Source organism: Esox lucius, chromosome 24 (genome assembly GCF_011004845.1).
Source record: "Esox lucius isolate fEsoLuc1 chromosome 24, fEsoLuc1.pri, whole genome shotgun sequence".
NCBI lineage: Eukaryota > Metazoa > Chordata > Actinopteri > Esociformes > Esocidae > Esox > Esox lucius.
The window spans coordinates 4,967,212-4,981,956 of record NC_047592.1 but is presented as its reverse complement, the minus strand read 5'-3'; the positions used below and the strand labels follow the sequence as shown (position 1 = coordinate 4,981,956).

The window sequence follows — 14,745 nt, the reverse complement described above, 5'->3', positions numbered from 1 at the left end:
CTTTTTTCCCCACCCCATATTTTCTCTCCTCGCGTTTTTTGTTGTGCGATTTGCGACTGTGAACTTGCCACATCACAACAAATCCACAGCAGGTAGAGTATCGGTATGCTGCCAGACCAGATTGGAACACCTGGTTACAGTGATGCAGCTGTGCTGTCAGGTAGTGATCCCTATGACACTCGAGAGCACCAGTCAACGGTGTTTGCCTAAGATAAAAGCCATCCTACTGGGCAAAAACGGATGGAATCCACATTGTTTGAACCTCTTTTTCTTGACCCGGTCAGACATTGGTTAAGACTGTGAAACAGCTACGATTGAACTTGTAAATGTTTAACGCGTAATCAGTCTCACTCCTTATTTTTTTGTCCTGATGGGGAGACAACTGGTTTGGCCTCTTTCGTAAGGACCCAGTATCAACAGTCACAGGGACTCCCGGCTATAAATTAGTTAGTGTCACACAGGCACAGTGACGCACCCACACACACACACAACCACACACACACACCCACCCACACACACACACACACACACACACACCCACACACACACACACTGTCACTTTGTCACCCCCTTCTACTTCACTGACACATATGCATACACACACATGCACACATACACACACATGCGCACAAATACACACACAAACACACCCACGCACACATACACACGCACACACACCCGCACACTTTTGTCACATTGTCACACTGTCCTGGAACTAGACCGACAGGTATCAACGGATTACTAACTGAACCGCTGAGATTTCAATGGCTGAGGTGTGGACTAACCCAACGATAACACAACCAACCATCTAAACTCTGACACACACTCACATCAAGAGGAACAAATTAACTGCAAGATCCCTCCAACATTCATCCTACATTCCGCCAACATTTATCTATATACCCCCAACATTCATCCTACATTCCCCCAACATTTATCTATATACCCCCAACATTCATCCTACATTCCCCCAACATGTATCTATACACCCCCAAATTCATCCTATGGTCCTCCTAAGCATACGCCCCAGTTCAAACGTTTCATGTCCATTAAAATAACAAAATACAGTGTAACCATTGGTAACCTTACAAATGACTGTTGTACCTGGAAATGGCTGATTTTCAATGGGATATCTACACAGACGTACAGAAGCCCATTATCATCAACCATCACTCCTGTGTTCCAATAGCACATTGTGTTTGCTAATCCAAGTTTATCATTTTAAAGGCCTAATTGATCATTAGAAAACCCTTTTGCAATCATGTTAGCACAGCTGAAATCTGTTGCGGTGATTAAAGAAGCAATCAAACTGGCCTTCTTTAGATTAGATGAGTATCTGGAGCATCAGCAATTGTGGGTTTAGAATAGACTGACCTGTTTCTTCTGACACAGGTCAGTCTATTCTTGTTCTGAGAAATTAAGATTATTCCAATGCGAGAAATTGACAAAAAACTGAAGATCTGGTACAACGATGTGTACTATTCCGTTCACAGAACAGAACAAACTGGTTCTAACCAGAATATAAAGAGGAGTGGGAGGTCCCAGGGCAAAACTGAGCAAGAGGACAAATACATTAGAGTGTCTCGTTTGAGAAACAGATGCCTCAAATGTCCTCAACTGGCAGCTTCATTAAATAGTACTTGCAAAACAACAGTCTCAATGTTAACAGGGAAGAGGCAACTCCAGGATGCTGGCCTTCTAGGCAGAGTTGCAAAGAAGAAGCCATATCTCAAGCTGGCCAATCAAAAGAAAAGATTAAGATGGGCAAAAGAACACAGACACTGGACAGACGAAGATTGGAAAGAAAGTTTTATGGACATCTTTTTATCTCAGTTTGAGGTTTTCGGATCAGAAAGAAGAACATTCGTCAGACGCAGACCAGATAAAAAGATGCTGAGGAGTGCTTGATGCCAAATGTCAAGAATGGAAGAGGCAGTGTGATGGTCTGGGGGTGCTTTGGTGCTGATAAACTTGGACATTTGTACAGGACAAAAGGGATCTTGAAGAAGGAAGGTTATCACTCATTTCCTCCGACAACAGGACGGCACAGCTCCAAACTATGCAATAACTATTTAGGGAAGAAGCTATACTTAAGTAGCTATGTAAGGAATAGGACGTAATCGCCGTTTTTTTTTGTTGTGTACAATTTTACAAGTTAATAGTTTTTTATTTTTTCCAGATTGTCTACTGTAGCAGAAATGTATTTGAGAGAAACTGAAGAGGGCTAGAGTGAGAGGATGATGATGGGGAGAAAGGACAGAAAGAAATCAAGAGGGAGAGAGAGGAGGGAGGTAGAGAGAGAGAGCAAGAGAGTTTATGTAGAGAGAGAGAGAGAAAAATATGCTTAAAAACATGAGGATTAGTGTTAGAGAGAAGTGAGAAAGGGTGAGCGAAATCATAGAGCAAGGGAGGGCAAGAGGCCAGGGTGGAAGAGGGAGGGATAGAACATGTGAAAAAGAGATAAAAGAGAGAGAGCGAGCGAGGGTCGAAAGAGAGATGTCAGTCAGGTTGAGCTTGTACCTGCTCATCGTCGCTACAGCCAATCAGTGCCGGGCATTAGTCCCTACCGGAAACGCCTCCCCGTCCAATCAGTGAAGGCATTGTGCTGCGGCCAGCTCAGGAAACGCCACGGTGTGACTCTCAATGGCTCACGTGTTCGTCCTCTCCAGCGAACTGAACAGAAACGGTTGGTGTTGCCGATTTCCGGTTGAGCTGGTAGAATGGCCCAACGCTGATGGAGACAACGCGGCATGAGTAGTGGAGAATGCCTCACCTCCACCGCTGCTCCTCCTCCTCAGTCCTCTGCTTCTCTCCTCACCTTGTCCCGGATGCGCAGTCCCCTGCAAAATTTGAGATAAACACGCTGTATGTTCAAATATAGGATAATGATAATACACACATGATAATGCACACATATGATAATGCATACACATGATAATTTGCTGTGCACATAGATAGCATTTTACAGTGCATGTGCAGTGGCAGAACAAGCTGCCTTTTTGTCAATTGTTGTGGCAATAGTTTGACCTTAACCTGCACCAGAGTAAATGTTTGAAATAGTAAGTTATTTAAGAGCCCAGACCGGTTAACATGGCGACAATAATTTCTGTGTGGTGAAAGACACTCAGTATAAAATCAGATTGTCAATCTTTACACTGTACAGAAAAACCTTGTCACAGATCCAGCTGGCAATAATCGGGAGGGGAGAAGCAGGTACTCTGGAAGAGAGACAAAGAGAGAAAAAGAGAAAGAGAGAATAAGGAAGAGAGCAAGAGAGAGAGAGAAAGAGAGAAGGATGAGTGAGGAGGAAGGTGCGACTGTTCTGTCCCAACCACTCCAACAGGATCAGTAGCATACCATTCATTCTGCATTTACACACCCTCTTTCTCTTCCTCATCCTCGTTCACTTGCTCTCCAGTGACTGCATCACCTCCCAAAAGCTCATCATCCCCCCATTTGTTTTGTCTGGTTCTGAATCCAATATCTTCTTGTCTCTCCATCCCTCGTAGAAGGGGACTACCCACCCCTCGGAGTCTGGTTCCTCTCTATGTTATTTTTTTTTTACTAAGGATCCAACGTACTAGGGAGTTTTCCTAGCCACTTTTGTTGTTTGGTCCTTGGGGTTTCAGGCTGGGTGTCTGCAAAAGCACTTTGGGACAACTGCTGATGTAAAAAGAGCTTTATAAAACATGTGATTGATTGAATGGTTCAAGCCATGTCTCTATTCCATCACAGCACTGGGGGACTTCCATGTAAGACTTCAAAATCACTCATCTTATATTGTTCCATTTCGGCAATCTCTCTCTCTCTCTTCTATTTTCCATATGTCCTCTTTTTTCCATACGAGAATCTTCTTCTCTTTCCCTCACTGTCGCCCCTTCTCTCCCTCTTTCTGCCTTTCCTTCCCTCAGACTCCCTCTTTCACTCCCCTCTCTCTTTCCCTGACTGTACACCTTTCTTTTCCCCCCTCTCCCCGATATCTCTTCCCCTCACAGCCCCTCACTCCTCATCTATCCCTCCATCTCTCTCAACACAGAGCAATAGTTGACAAAGTTTCAGACTGTTATTTCATTAATTGGCTGCAGGGTCTTCTGGGAGGGTGTGAACAATGTGTGTGTGTGTGTGTGTTTGTGTGTGTGTGTGTGGGGTGGGGCTCTGTGAACAGAGAGACAAGGGGATAATGGTTAACAGTGGGGATCCGTAAACACTCACAGCAGGGTGGGGGGCAGGGCACTACCACACACACACACACACACGTGTAGATGAATGCTATACGAGGGTTTTGCTGTACACCTGTATTAGCTAATATCTGTCAGTCAGACATCTGTGCACAGTTACTATTTGCTCCCTGTTTCTCTACAGTGTTTAACGAATTACCGCATTGCGTTGTTGCATTCATGTTAGGAAAACCACGGCTGCCCACTCAGACTTTTAAACCAAACACAAGAAAGGAAGTTTTGAAATGTGCTGGCCCATAACCTTGTCCCCAGGCTATAGGGTTTAGAGAAATGTCATTCATTAATTCATGATTCATTACCAAATGATAGATACGTTTTCTATTCTAGGTTAACGGCCACTATTAATGTTAGCATGAGAATAGGCGTCCTTCCGTGGTTTCTGTCTTTCCGTGTTTATGTTGAGTACTTCAGACTCGTGTATTGTTGTGCAATATAGAATAAACCCAAAGTCTATTCTTCATTTCTACCGTACTCCTCCCCTAGAACACACACACAGGCGTTCTCCCACTAATCAACTGTTTTTCACTGTCCTCCCTACCATACTCTCCTCTCCGTTACCGTTCTCTAACTTACCCCTCCCTCTTATAACATCTTTTCACCCCATTTTTCCTTCCCACCTCGAAGCGGAATGGAGAACGAGAAAGAGGGAGTGCGTGAAAAGGGGAAGAAACCGGTCGAACAGGTACTAGCCTAGCCTAGGTGTAGGTTGTTGTCACCGTTATTTCTGAAGCGCATGCGCGCTGCTACCTGTGCTTCCTGAATAAAGGAAAGGAGTAGTCTACCTGTGTTGTGCTTGGACCAACCTTTGAATTGGCCGTGTTGTGTGTGTGGCGTTGAATTGGAATACTTATCATCGCTCTACCTGACGAACTCCCGTTACTTCTAGTCAAGGACAGCGTGGACATACAGCACACTAGAAGAAGCTATCTCACCTGTAACGACGTGTGGGCTCTGGAAGAACGGACTCGCTTAGAGAAGAAAACGGGATAGGTAGAGGACTGAAACTCCGGAGCAACAAAGTTTGCTGAAAAGAGAGGGGGAGGATTGCACTGAGATAGTAGCACAACCATTTCTGCTTATTTTTTTAAACACTTTTTTTCAACAGTTCACCTGCAATTATAATTATTAGACAGGCTTAGACTGCGACGGAAATTTACCAGTAAAACCCGACAATGCCGCGAGCCTTCCTGGTAAAGAAGACTAGATACTCGCCCGGTAAGCGGAACTGGAGCGAGCTTCCAGACCACGAGCGCGGGGACATCTACATACCAGGTGAGAGCTCGATGATGGTGTTCCGTTAATGAACCATTTTGTTTCGGTGGGGCACTAGCAGCAGTGGTGAGACCGAATAACGGGAAGTCATCTTGGCACTATTCAGTCTAATTGTTACTGTTCATGATAGCCTAGATTGTAACGGTTTAACAAAACTTCACACATTGAAACTCGTACAATTATGTTTGGAAATAAGAAGGCTACATTGTAACCGTAACGGGTTAGGATGTTTGCAAAGTCATTTTAGGCCTTATTCTAGGTTATGTGGGGATAAGCCTAAAATGTTTTTAAAAATCTGTGTTTAATTAAATTGTTCTGTGGAGGTGCTACTCGTTTGTTTCAGTGTTGACATTTGCGTTGCATATACTAGTTGGCCAGGCCCAACTAGTATATGTGTGTGTCATTGTTTCCGTGTGAGCCCAAGATAAGCAGGACACCGTTACAACTCCTTCTGTCCGACCTTCAGACCCAACTAGCTTCCTTGTAGGAGAGGGTGGGGGAAACGGTTTGCAACACTGGCCCAATTTACCTAACCGATGACCTACTGTCAATATATAAATATATTAAATTAAATGTATAAATAAATATACTTTATCACACTTTTTTGTAGGTTGACTTGATTTTATTTTCAATCTCCCTCATCTATAGCCCACAGCCTAGGCCTACGGCTGTCTAACTGCAATTTTCTTGTTGGATTAGGTCCTTTTGCTGAAGTAGGATTAATGTCAAAAATATTTGTCGACATTGGCTACTGTCTAGAACGTATAACGTTTAACCTCGTCCCGCTTTTGGTTTTGTTTATAATTTTTAAATCCGAATTAGTTTCTAATACAAATCCGGCTGACTTTTTTGTTTTCTTCATCTCTTTTTCGCTCGCTCGCGCGCACGCCACAGTCTCCGGAGAACAATCGCTATTGTACGGGGAGGTTTTTTGTATTGTTTTCAATGGGGCTGATATCAGATAACTGAATACTCACCTAACGGACTGGGCTACTCCCTGGGCCAGCCTCCCTTTATCCTCTCTCTCCCTGCCCGCGTGTGTGTCTGTATGTGTGGAGACCCCCTTCCCCCAGCACCGTTAACTTTTAATCATTACCTTTTACATCCGTTAAAGGTCTGTGGTAACTGACCGTTAGATCATTCAGCTCCCAACAGGATATATAATGTACTTCCTCAACTAATAGAATACATGTACTTTAAATAACAAACTAGCCAACACTCACTATTTGGTTGTCTATAGTCTGTGCTATCAGATGTCTCTTATCTGATATGCTATATTTGATTATATCGAAAGTGTAATTATAGGCCATCGTTCTTGTGAAACAGATTGAAAGCCTAGGCTATTTATAACTTTGAAGATTTGAACTTTATTGCGTAAAAGAGACAAAACACCAGAACTAAGCCAGACATTCATTATGACAAAACTAGGCTTATGAGTTATTATGGAAGCTATGCGAAGTGACCTGCCCCACCGGCTAGACCTGCCAATCCAACTAAAGCTACTCATGTCTTAACAATTCTTCATTGCGTGCCTGGCCACTACGGCTAATCGTGTCCTAGCAATACTTTATAGCGTCTTTGGCCGAACAAAACAGACAGAATTTAGGCTACATTTATTCATCTTCAGATTGAATCAGTAGCCTGTACTAACATACATTTAGACAACGTTCGTTTCTTCAATGGCCGTTAATATTTTTTTCTACAATATGCTTTATATTTTCTACAATAGGCTTCATATTTTCTACAATAGGCGTCATATTTTCTCCAATAGGCTTTAATATGTTTTAGACGTCTGGTCAGAATGGATAGGCTATAGGTTCGGGGTTACAACTACATGCTTAGTAGTTATATTGTGATGTGCTTCAATGAACACATTAAAACGGCAAGAGAGCTGCCCGTCGGTGCCTGTGCGTCTGGGCTTTCTTCCTTGTGTGCACGCGAAAGAAGCCAAGCTCGTGTGCGCGCCCCTTCGGACAGGTTAATGTTTAATAGATGCTGGGTGAAATAACGGGCTAGGCTAGCACCCTCATCTGCTTACACACATTATACGCCCTTAGCAAACACCGCTATGGCCATTTACTCTCTGACTCTATCTCTCTCCGGGGCGGTTTATTGGCTACGCAATATCGCCTAGTGTTTGAATGTTACCTCTCAGCTTATTAAAGCGATAGTTAGGGATTTTGGAAATAAAGCCCTTCATCTAGCTTCCTCACCCGAGTCTGAATGTGTTGATCTTGTCTATGCGTGCAGTATAAAGGGACGTTAAAGCTGGTTTCTCAAGCCAAAGCTAACCAGAGATGGCACAATTACTAGAAGTGTACGGAACAACTATCATGCTAGCTGTTCCCATAGACTAACAGTCATAATGCCATTGTAAATAGCAATTGTAACAGTCGTCGGCATAATAATTCAGGTTGAAGGGTAGATAAATAAAAAGGGATCCTCAAGGAAATGAGTAGAGTATAAAGTAGAGAACAAACTTTATTTCTGAAACTCCAAACCATTCCTATAGATTTCCATCAGCTAATATTCAAACAGTAGGTGCTAAACAATCCATTTAAGATCCTTAAATCTTCCTATAATCACCCTCAACTCTGGTCCTCAAGGCCAGTTCCGCTTTGTTCTTAATTTCAACTTGTAATCAGGGACTTATTGGATGTGGGAAACCAGGTGGGTGACATTAATGATGAGGTGGAACAGAGAACCAGCAGGCCCTGGACCTCGGTTGGGCCAGAGCTGAAAACCCCTGCAGGTGTCCACAACAAGGCCCGGAACCAAAATCATCCCGCAAAAGTGTTTAATTTTTTTAGACATGACTCATCTCTCTAAATATGATATCTCTTCCCAGGTATCCCTACAAAAAAAGAGTGTCAGTGTAATCAAAATATTAAATTCTTCTTAAGGTCAAGTAGAATCTTTTCTGGCCTGATCTGGTCATGAGACTGAACTAGCGGCATGTAATATCAGTACCTGGTTTGAAGGCATCATTGGTTCGCGCGGAGACACGCTCGGTGTGTAAGAGACAATAACAACAACAACAAAACACCACCTGCGGTCAACGCACCGTCACCCTGCTCTGGCAGAATGGTGAGGATTGACCCGGTGGTGCCACTACACCACACCCACCCCACGGAAACATTTGCATGTTTATCTGACAATTGGCCGCTGTCCTGAGGTAGAATCTGTAGATTCACTGTGTGCTATTCTGACATTATTAGGGACGAATGATCACACAAAGACACACCCACACAGACGTACAAGAGCCAGAGCGTCAAGACTGGCTGGTCAGACAGGTCCAGCATTAACCATTGTGTGTGTGTTTGTCACCAGAGGCACAACACAAACCTTTAAACAAACACACACCCCGCCACTACATACACACCCCGCCACTACATACACACCGCAAACACACACAATCTCCTGTGGTTCCTATGACCCTACCTATCACACACACACACGTTGGTTTTTCTGTCCTTGTGGGGACCTGAATCTGTGAATTTCGTGTTCCTTAGCCGCTAGCACTAACCCTAAATGTAACCTAAATTAAATAATCAAACTTTTATGCCTCAGCTTAACCTAGCCATACTACTTCACCCTAAACCCAACCATTAATGCCTAAACCTAGTAACACTATGCCCAATTGTATGGATTTCTGTAAACCGAACCCCTTTCCCATAACCTAACCCCTTTCCCATAACCTAACCCCTTTCCCATAACCTAACCCCTTTCCCATAACCTAACCCCTGAGCCAGAAATAGAATTTTCCCCAGCTGGAATCTGCCAAATGAAATCTTTTGGGGGCCAAAACAGTGAGGGGAAAAAAATATTTGATCCCCTGCTGAGTTTGTCCACTGACAAAGAAATGATCAGTCTATAATTTTAATGGTAGGTTTATTTGAACAGTGAGAGACAGAATAACAACAAAAAAATCCCCCAAAAAACATTTTATAAATTGATTTGCATTTTAAAGAGTGAAAAACGTATTCGACCCCTCTGCAAAACATGACTTTGTACTTGGTGGCAAAACCCTTGTTGGCAATCACAGGTCAGACATTTCTTGTAGTTGGTCACCAGGTGTGCACACATCTCAGGGGGGATTTTGTCCCACTCCTCTTTGCAGATCTTCTCCAAGTCATTAAGGTTTCGAGGCTGACGTTTGGCAACTTGAACCTTCAGCTCCCTCCACAGATGTTCTATGGGATTAAGGTCTGGAGACTGGCTAGGCCACACCAGGACCGTAATGTGCTTCTTCTTGAGCCACTCCTTTGTTGCCTTGGCCGTGTGTTTTGGGTCATTATCATGCTGGATTACCCATCCAGCATTTTCAATGCCCTGGCTGAGGGAAGGAGGTTCTCACCCAAGATTTGACGGTACATGGCCCCGTCCATTGTCCCTTTGATGCGATGAAGTTGTCCTGTCCCCTTAGCAGAAAAACACACCCAAAGCATAATGTTTCCACCTCCATGTTTGACGGTGGGCATGGTGTTCTTGGGGTCATAGGCAGCATTCCTCCTCCTCCAAACACGGCAAGTTGAGTTGATGCCAAAGAGCTCGATTTTGGTCTCATCTGAACACAACACTTTTTCACCCAGTTCTCCTCTGAATCATTCAGATGTTTATTGGCAAACTTCAGACGGGCCTGTAGATGTGCTTTCTTGAGCAGGGGGACCTTCCGTACTCATGATAATTGCAACTCCACAAGGTGAGATCTTGCATGGAGCCCCAGACTGAGGGAGATTGACAGTTATTTTGTGTTTCTTCCATTTGCAAATAATCGCACCAACTGTTGTCACCTTCTCACCACGCTGCTTGGCGATGGTCTTGTAGCCCATTCCAGCCTTGTGTAGGTCTACAATCTTGTCCCTGACATCCTTGGACAGCTCTTTGGTCTTGGCCATGATGGAGAGTTTGGAATCTGATTGATTGACTGCTTCTGGGGACAGGTGTCTTTTATACAGGTAATAAACTGAGATTAGGAGCACTCCCTTTAAGAGTGGGCTTTTAATCTCAGCTCGTTACCTGTATAAGAGACACCTGGGAGCCAGAAATCTTTCTGATTGAGAGTGGAACAAATACCTATTTCACTCATTAAAATGCAAATCAATTTATAACATTTTTGACACGTGTTTTTCTGGATTTTTTTGTTGTTATTCTGTCCCTCTCTGTTCAAATAAACCTACCATTATAATGATAGACTGATCATTTCTTTGTCAGTGGGCAAACATACAAAATCCGCAGGGGATCAAATACTTTTTTTCCCTCACTGTATGTTGATTTGCTATCTTTTCTGGGGACTTCAGGTGCCCTCAGGTATAGAGACAGTGATTGTACAGACACATGCCTTTAACTATTGAACACCCATGACCTCACAGTGGCATCTGCACTGTGCGTGTACAGCAGAGTATGACCAGTCCTCAGGTTCTCAAACATCAGTAAAACTTTATTTATAGAACACAATTCTTATATTAAACACATTTGAATGTGCTGTTGTGTATCTGACGTGCCCCTGCAATCCCTAGCTTTTATCCTTTATCCCCAATCCCAAGATTCTGTCATATTTTAAATGTAATGAACATATCAAATTTATTACAGTACATAAAGCCCTTTTTACATCGGCACTTGTCCAAAAGTGCTTTTACAGGCCGCAAGCCTGAAACCCCAATGAGCAACCAACAGCATATGTCCAGCTCCCCCCAATCTGGGTGTTCTACATCTAACATCTCCACCTTCTTCTAGTGACTCTCCATCCTCCTCCCCCATTGGTGGAAACTGAAGCCAGTCCGGCTGAGACTGCCCTCTGCCTCGCCACGTCCACACAACACCAACACGGCAAGTACACACTGTCGCAGGAGCACGTCCACACACACCTGCGCGATGCCAGCAGCGTGACGTCGCCCAGGGCAGAGCTGCCCTCCTGCACGGTACTGGGTCGACCCCAGAGCCCGGGTCACAGGTCGGAGGGTACCGGGCTAGAGGTCAAGAGGAGGGCACAGAGCAGCCCCTACGTCCGCTCCAAAATCAAGGTAAGTGACAGGGGGATCGTGGGAATGTGACATTTCTCTGGGTTTTTTTGTCAGTGATGTGGACTAATTACGGTCTTCCTCTTTACTGCAGGTAACTACAGGCGAGCTTCCCAGTGAGATTCCGGTCCCTTCCCAGCTCTCAGTACCTGAGATCACCACGACGCCCATTGTCTTGGCAACGCCCCCAGCAGCCCCAGTCTCCACGGTTTCCAGGGCAGGGACAGGGGCCCAGGCATCGTTCATATGCCAGGTAGGTCAAAACAACCTTTTATTTTTATTTCCCTCTATCACTCCATCTCACTACTTTCTCCTCCAGACCTCCCTCACCTCGGCCTCTTGAAACCCTCCTCCTCCAGTCGTTCGCACCTTACCTCTCTACATATCACCCTTTTTAGCCCCTCCATCTCTCCCTCTTTAACCCCTCCATCTCTCCCTCTTTAAACCCTCCATCTCTCCATCTCTCCCTCTTTAACCCCTCCATCCCTCCCTCTTTAACCGCTCCATCTCCCTGTTAGATCTGCCAGAAGGTCTTCCAGTACCAGAGGATGCTGAACCGTCACATCAAGTGTCATAGCGACACGAAGAGGCACTTGTGTAACTTCTGTGGCAAAGGATTTAACGACACCTTTGACCTGAAGAGACACGTCAGAACCCACACAGGTAGGATGAAGAGAGAGAGCACCATCACACACACACGACACATCAGAACACACATGTAAAAAGGAAGCCACGCACTGTGGCTTTCCTTCCATCTGTTACCCATCCACCTCTCTATCTGTCCATCTCTCCATCCCTCCTCCTCTAACCCATCCGCCTCTCCATCTGTCCCTCCAGGGGTGCGTCCCTATAAGTGCTCCCTCTGTGACAAGGCCTTTACCCAGCGCTGCTCCCTGGAGTCCCACATGAAGAAGATCCACGGGGTGACCCAGCAGTACGCCTACAAGGAGAGGCGCAACAAACTCTACGTCTGCGAGGAGTGCGGCCACACCGCCCCTTCCCAGGACGCACTGCTCAAACACTACCACACCCTCCACCCCAACTCCGCCTTCCTAAGGGGCAAGGGGGGGAAAGGCGGGAGAGGGTCGAGGGGGGAGGAGTCGATGATGGGCTCGCCTGTTTCCAACAGCCAGGATAGCGATGACACTACGGGGTCAGGTGGGCACTAGGGGGTGGGGGTGCTTTGCAAAAAATCATTGTTGTATACATCTAGAACATTAAGGGAACGTCCATCTACGGAACATAGAACATTTAGGATTGAGATTCTCTATTGTGAGATAATTATGTAGATTTTCTGTACAAAGGAAATGGCTATATATATATATATATAAATATATGTGTGTGTGTGTGTGTGTGTGTGTGTGTGTTATGAAGTAAAGGGATTAATATATTTACAAATGTTTTGTTAAAGATTAATCATGTGTATGTCAATTTTATTCCCTTCTGTGTGTTGATGTGACTATGCATTTAATTGACAAAAATAATTAATGTTTACGGATACCACTGCTTACTGTAAAATGTGTCAATAGGAAGTATTTTGCACAACTACTGTAAACTCAACTACTGTAAGGTTTTGGAACTACTGCAATACAAAAACTGCACGCTTCATAGAGAGGCATGTTTCTGGTAACTTCCCAGAAAGCCCTGTTGGAGTGTTCCTGGAATCCGGAGACAATTGGCTGGTGATCCAGAACCCTGTAACCAGTTGTTCTAGAACTCTTAGGGACGTTTTGTGGTAGGAAGGTACCTGTCATTTTGCAACGGCACCAAAATATGGCAGTCATGGAGTTGGAGAGAGCTTGTGTTCCTGTCACAACGGGCAGCACCGACGGAGGCTATTTTCATGTGGAAGGAATCCAATCCACTAAAACTTTACTGGCCGATGATCAAGTTTGAACGGTGAAAACGTGACTCCAGCCAGGTCACTGGGACCCATGCAGCAGAATACGTTAAAGCAGCGGATGTGTCCAACGACAGCGTTAACGCTTGGAAAGTGTTACATCCCGCGTTTACGTCCTCCGGACATCCGCGGGGTTTTATGTTCACGTTCAACAGGACCGGGAAGGGATACGATTTATGTATGAGAGAGGTCAACTCACTAGAAATCCACCATGAGATTTCTCCAGCCTAATCTGAGAGCGTTGGTGCTGTAGAGCAAACATCTACGGCCGTTTCAGGATTATGTTGCAAAGATCTGGTAATTTCACCCCAAAATAGGTTTTTCTGTGGTCCTGGCTTTTGGGTTTTTTCTAATAATTCAGGGAATATTGCAACCAGGTATCCTGGAAAACCAGGGGATTTGGGAAAGTTTATGGATTTTTGCATTTCCTCGCTTTGACTGTAGGAATTAGATGTGGTCAAGCAGACCACATGGAAGATATAGGGTTTACACATTGATTCTCAGGTGAGACAACACTTCACTATATAGTCTATATAATGCTGTTGCCTTTTCTATTTGTTTTTCAATAAGGGTATGTCACTCTGGGTTAATGTACAGTAATATAAACTTCATAATACTTTCATATACTTTTCACATTTGAATTTATTCTGGTGTTTTAATGTTTTTCTATAAGTAGTAGTGGGGTTATTTTGATTTGATTTCTGTGCGTGTGTTCCTAATAAGGCTCTGCAAAATGTGTGTATGGGAGAGGTCAAATTTCTCCTACATACATTTTGCAAAAAGGGATGTTATGGCCTAACTATACATGACAGAAATAGGGATTATAGTTTCTAGTACTCTAAGCACAGGGAATATACAGAGTTTTTTATCAACAGGTTTTTGAATGACTGCGGTTTTTGTCTAGGAGATTTTCTATTTTTATACAATCATAATTACCGCTCATGTATGTCCTATATAAGTGCCTTATTACTTAAACTGTTGAATTCTGTTAATGTGGGTGTGATATGTACAACAGAAAGTACTTGGTCTTTGTTCCAGAAATGTAGCCCATTTGGATACCTGAGTGGAAGGCGCCTCTCGTCTCAAAAATCTAAGCTACATTTTTGTCAACTGTCTTAGCACAAGTCAGAATGTTTAATAAACTTAATTTGAACGCACATTTTGCCAGTTGTCCTTCTGATTTGGTCCGTATTTGGGACAATATTTCCCTAGGAACTGAAAAAACACATTTCACGTTGCTGTTCCCTGTAATTGTGGCCATCACTACAATTTGTTTGAGATTTTACTCGACATTCACGCTTTCAGAGACTCCGAC

At 44.1% G+C, this 14,745-nt stretch overlaps 1 protein-coding gene across 1 annotated transcript; it reads left to right on the top strand.

Moving 5' to 3' along the window:
• The first annotated feature begins 4,985 nt into the window (after positions 1-4,985).
• Positions 4,986-14,587, top strand: ovol1a (ovo-like zinc finger 1a). The gene is made up of 5 exons (XM_010902856.5): positions 4,986-5,510; positions 11,247-11,533; positions 11,625-11,783; positions 12,049-12,193; positions 12,368-14,587. The coding sequence occupies exons 1-5, from the start codon at positions 5,411-5,413 to the stop codon at positions 12,697-12,699; spliced, it is 1,023 nt and encodes a 340-aa protein (XP_010901158.1). The 5' UTR covers positions 4,986-5,410; the 3' UTR covers positions 12,700-14,587.
• Positions 14,588-14,745: the final 158 nt, after the last annotated feature.

Bases quoted from the DNA above. Each gene is read 5' to 3' on its own strand.
- ovol1a (XM_010902856.5), top strand. From the start codon at position 5,411: ATGCCGCGAGCCTTCCTGGTAAAGAAGACTAGATACTCGCCCGGTAAG. The intron at 5,511-11,246 runs GTGAGAGCTCGA...ACCTTCTTCTAG, and splicing joins CGGGGACATCTACATACCAG to TGACTCTCCATCCTCCTCCC. The intron at 11,784-12,048 runs GTAGGTCAAAAC...TCTCCCTGTTAG, and splicing joins AGGCATCGTTCATATGCCAG to ATCTGCCAGAAGGTCTTCCA.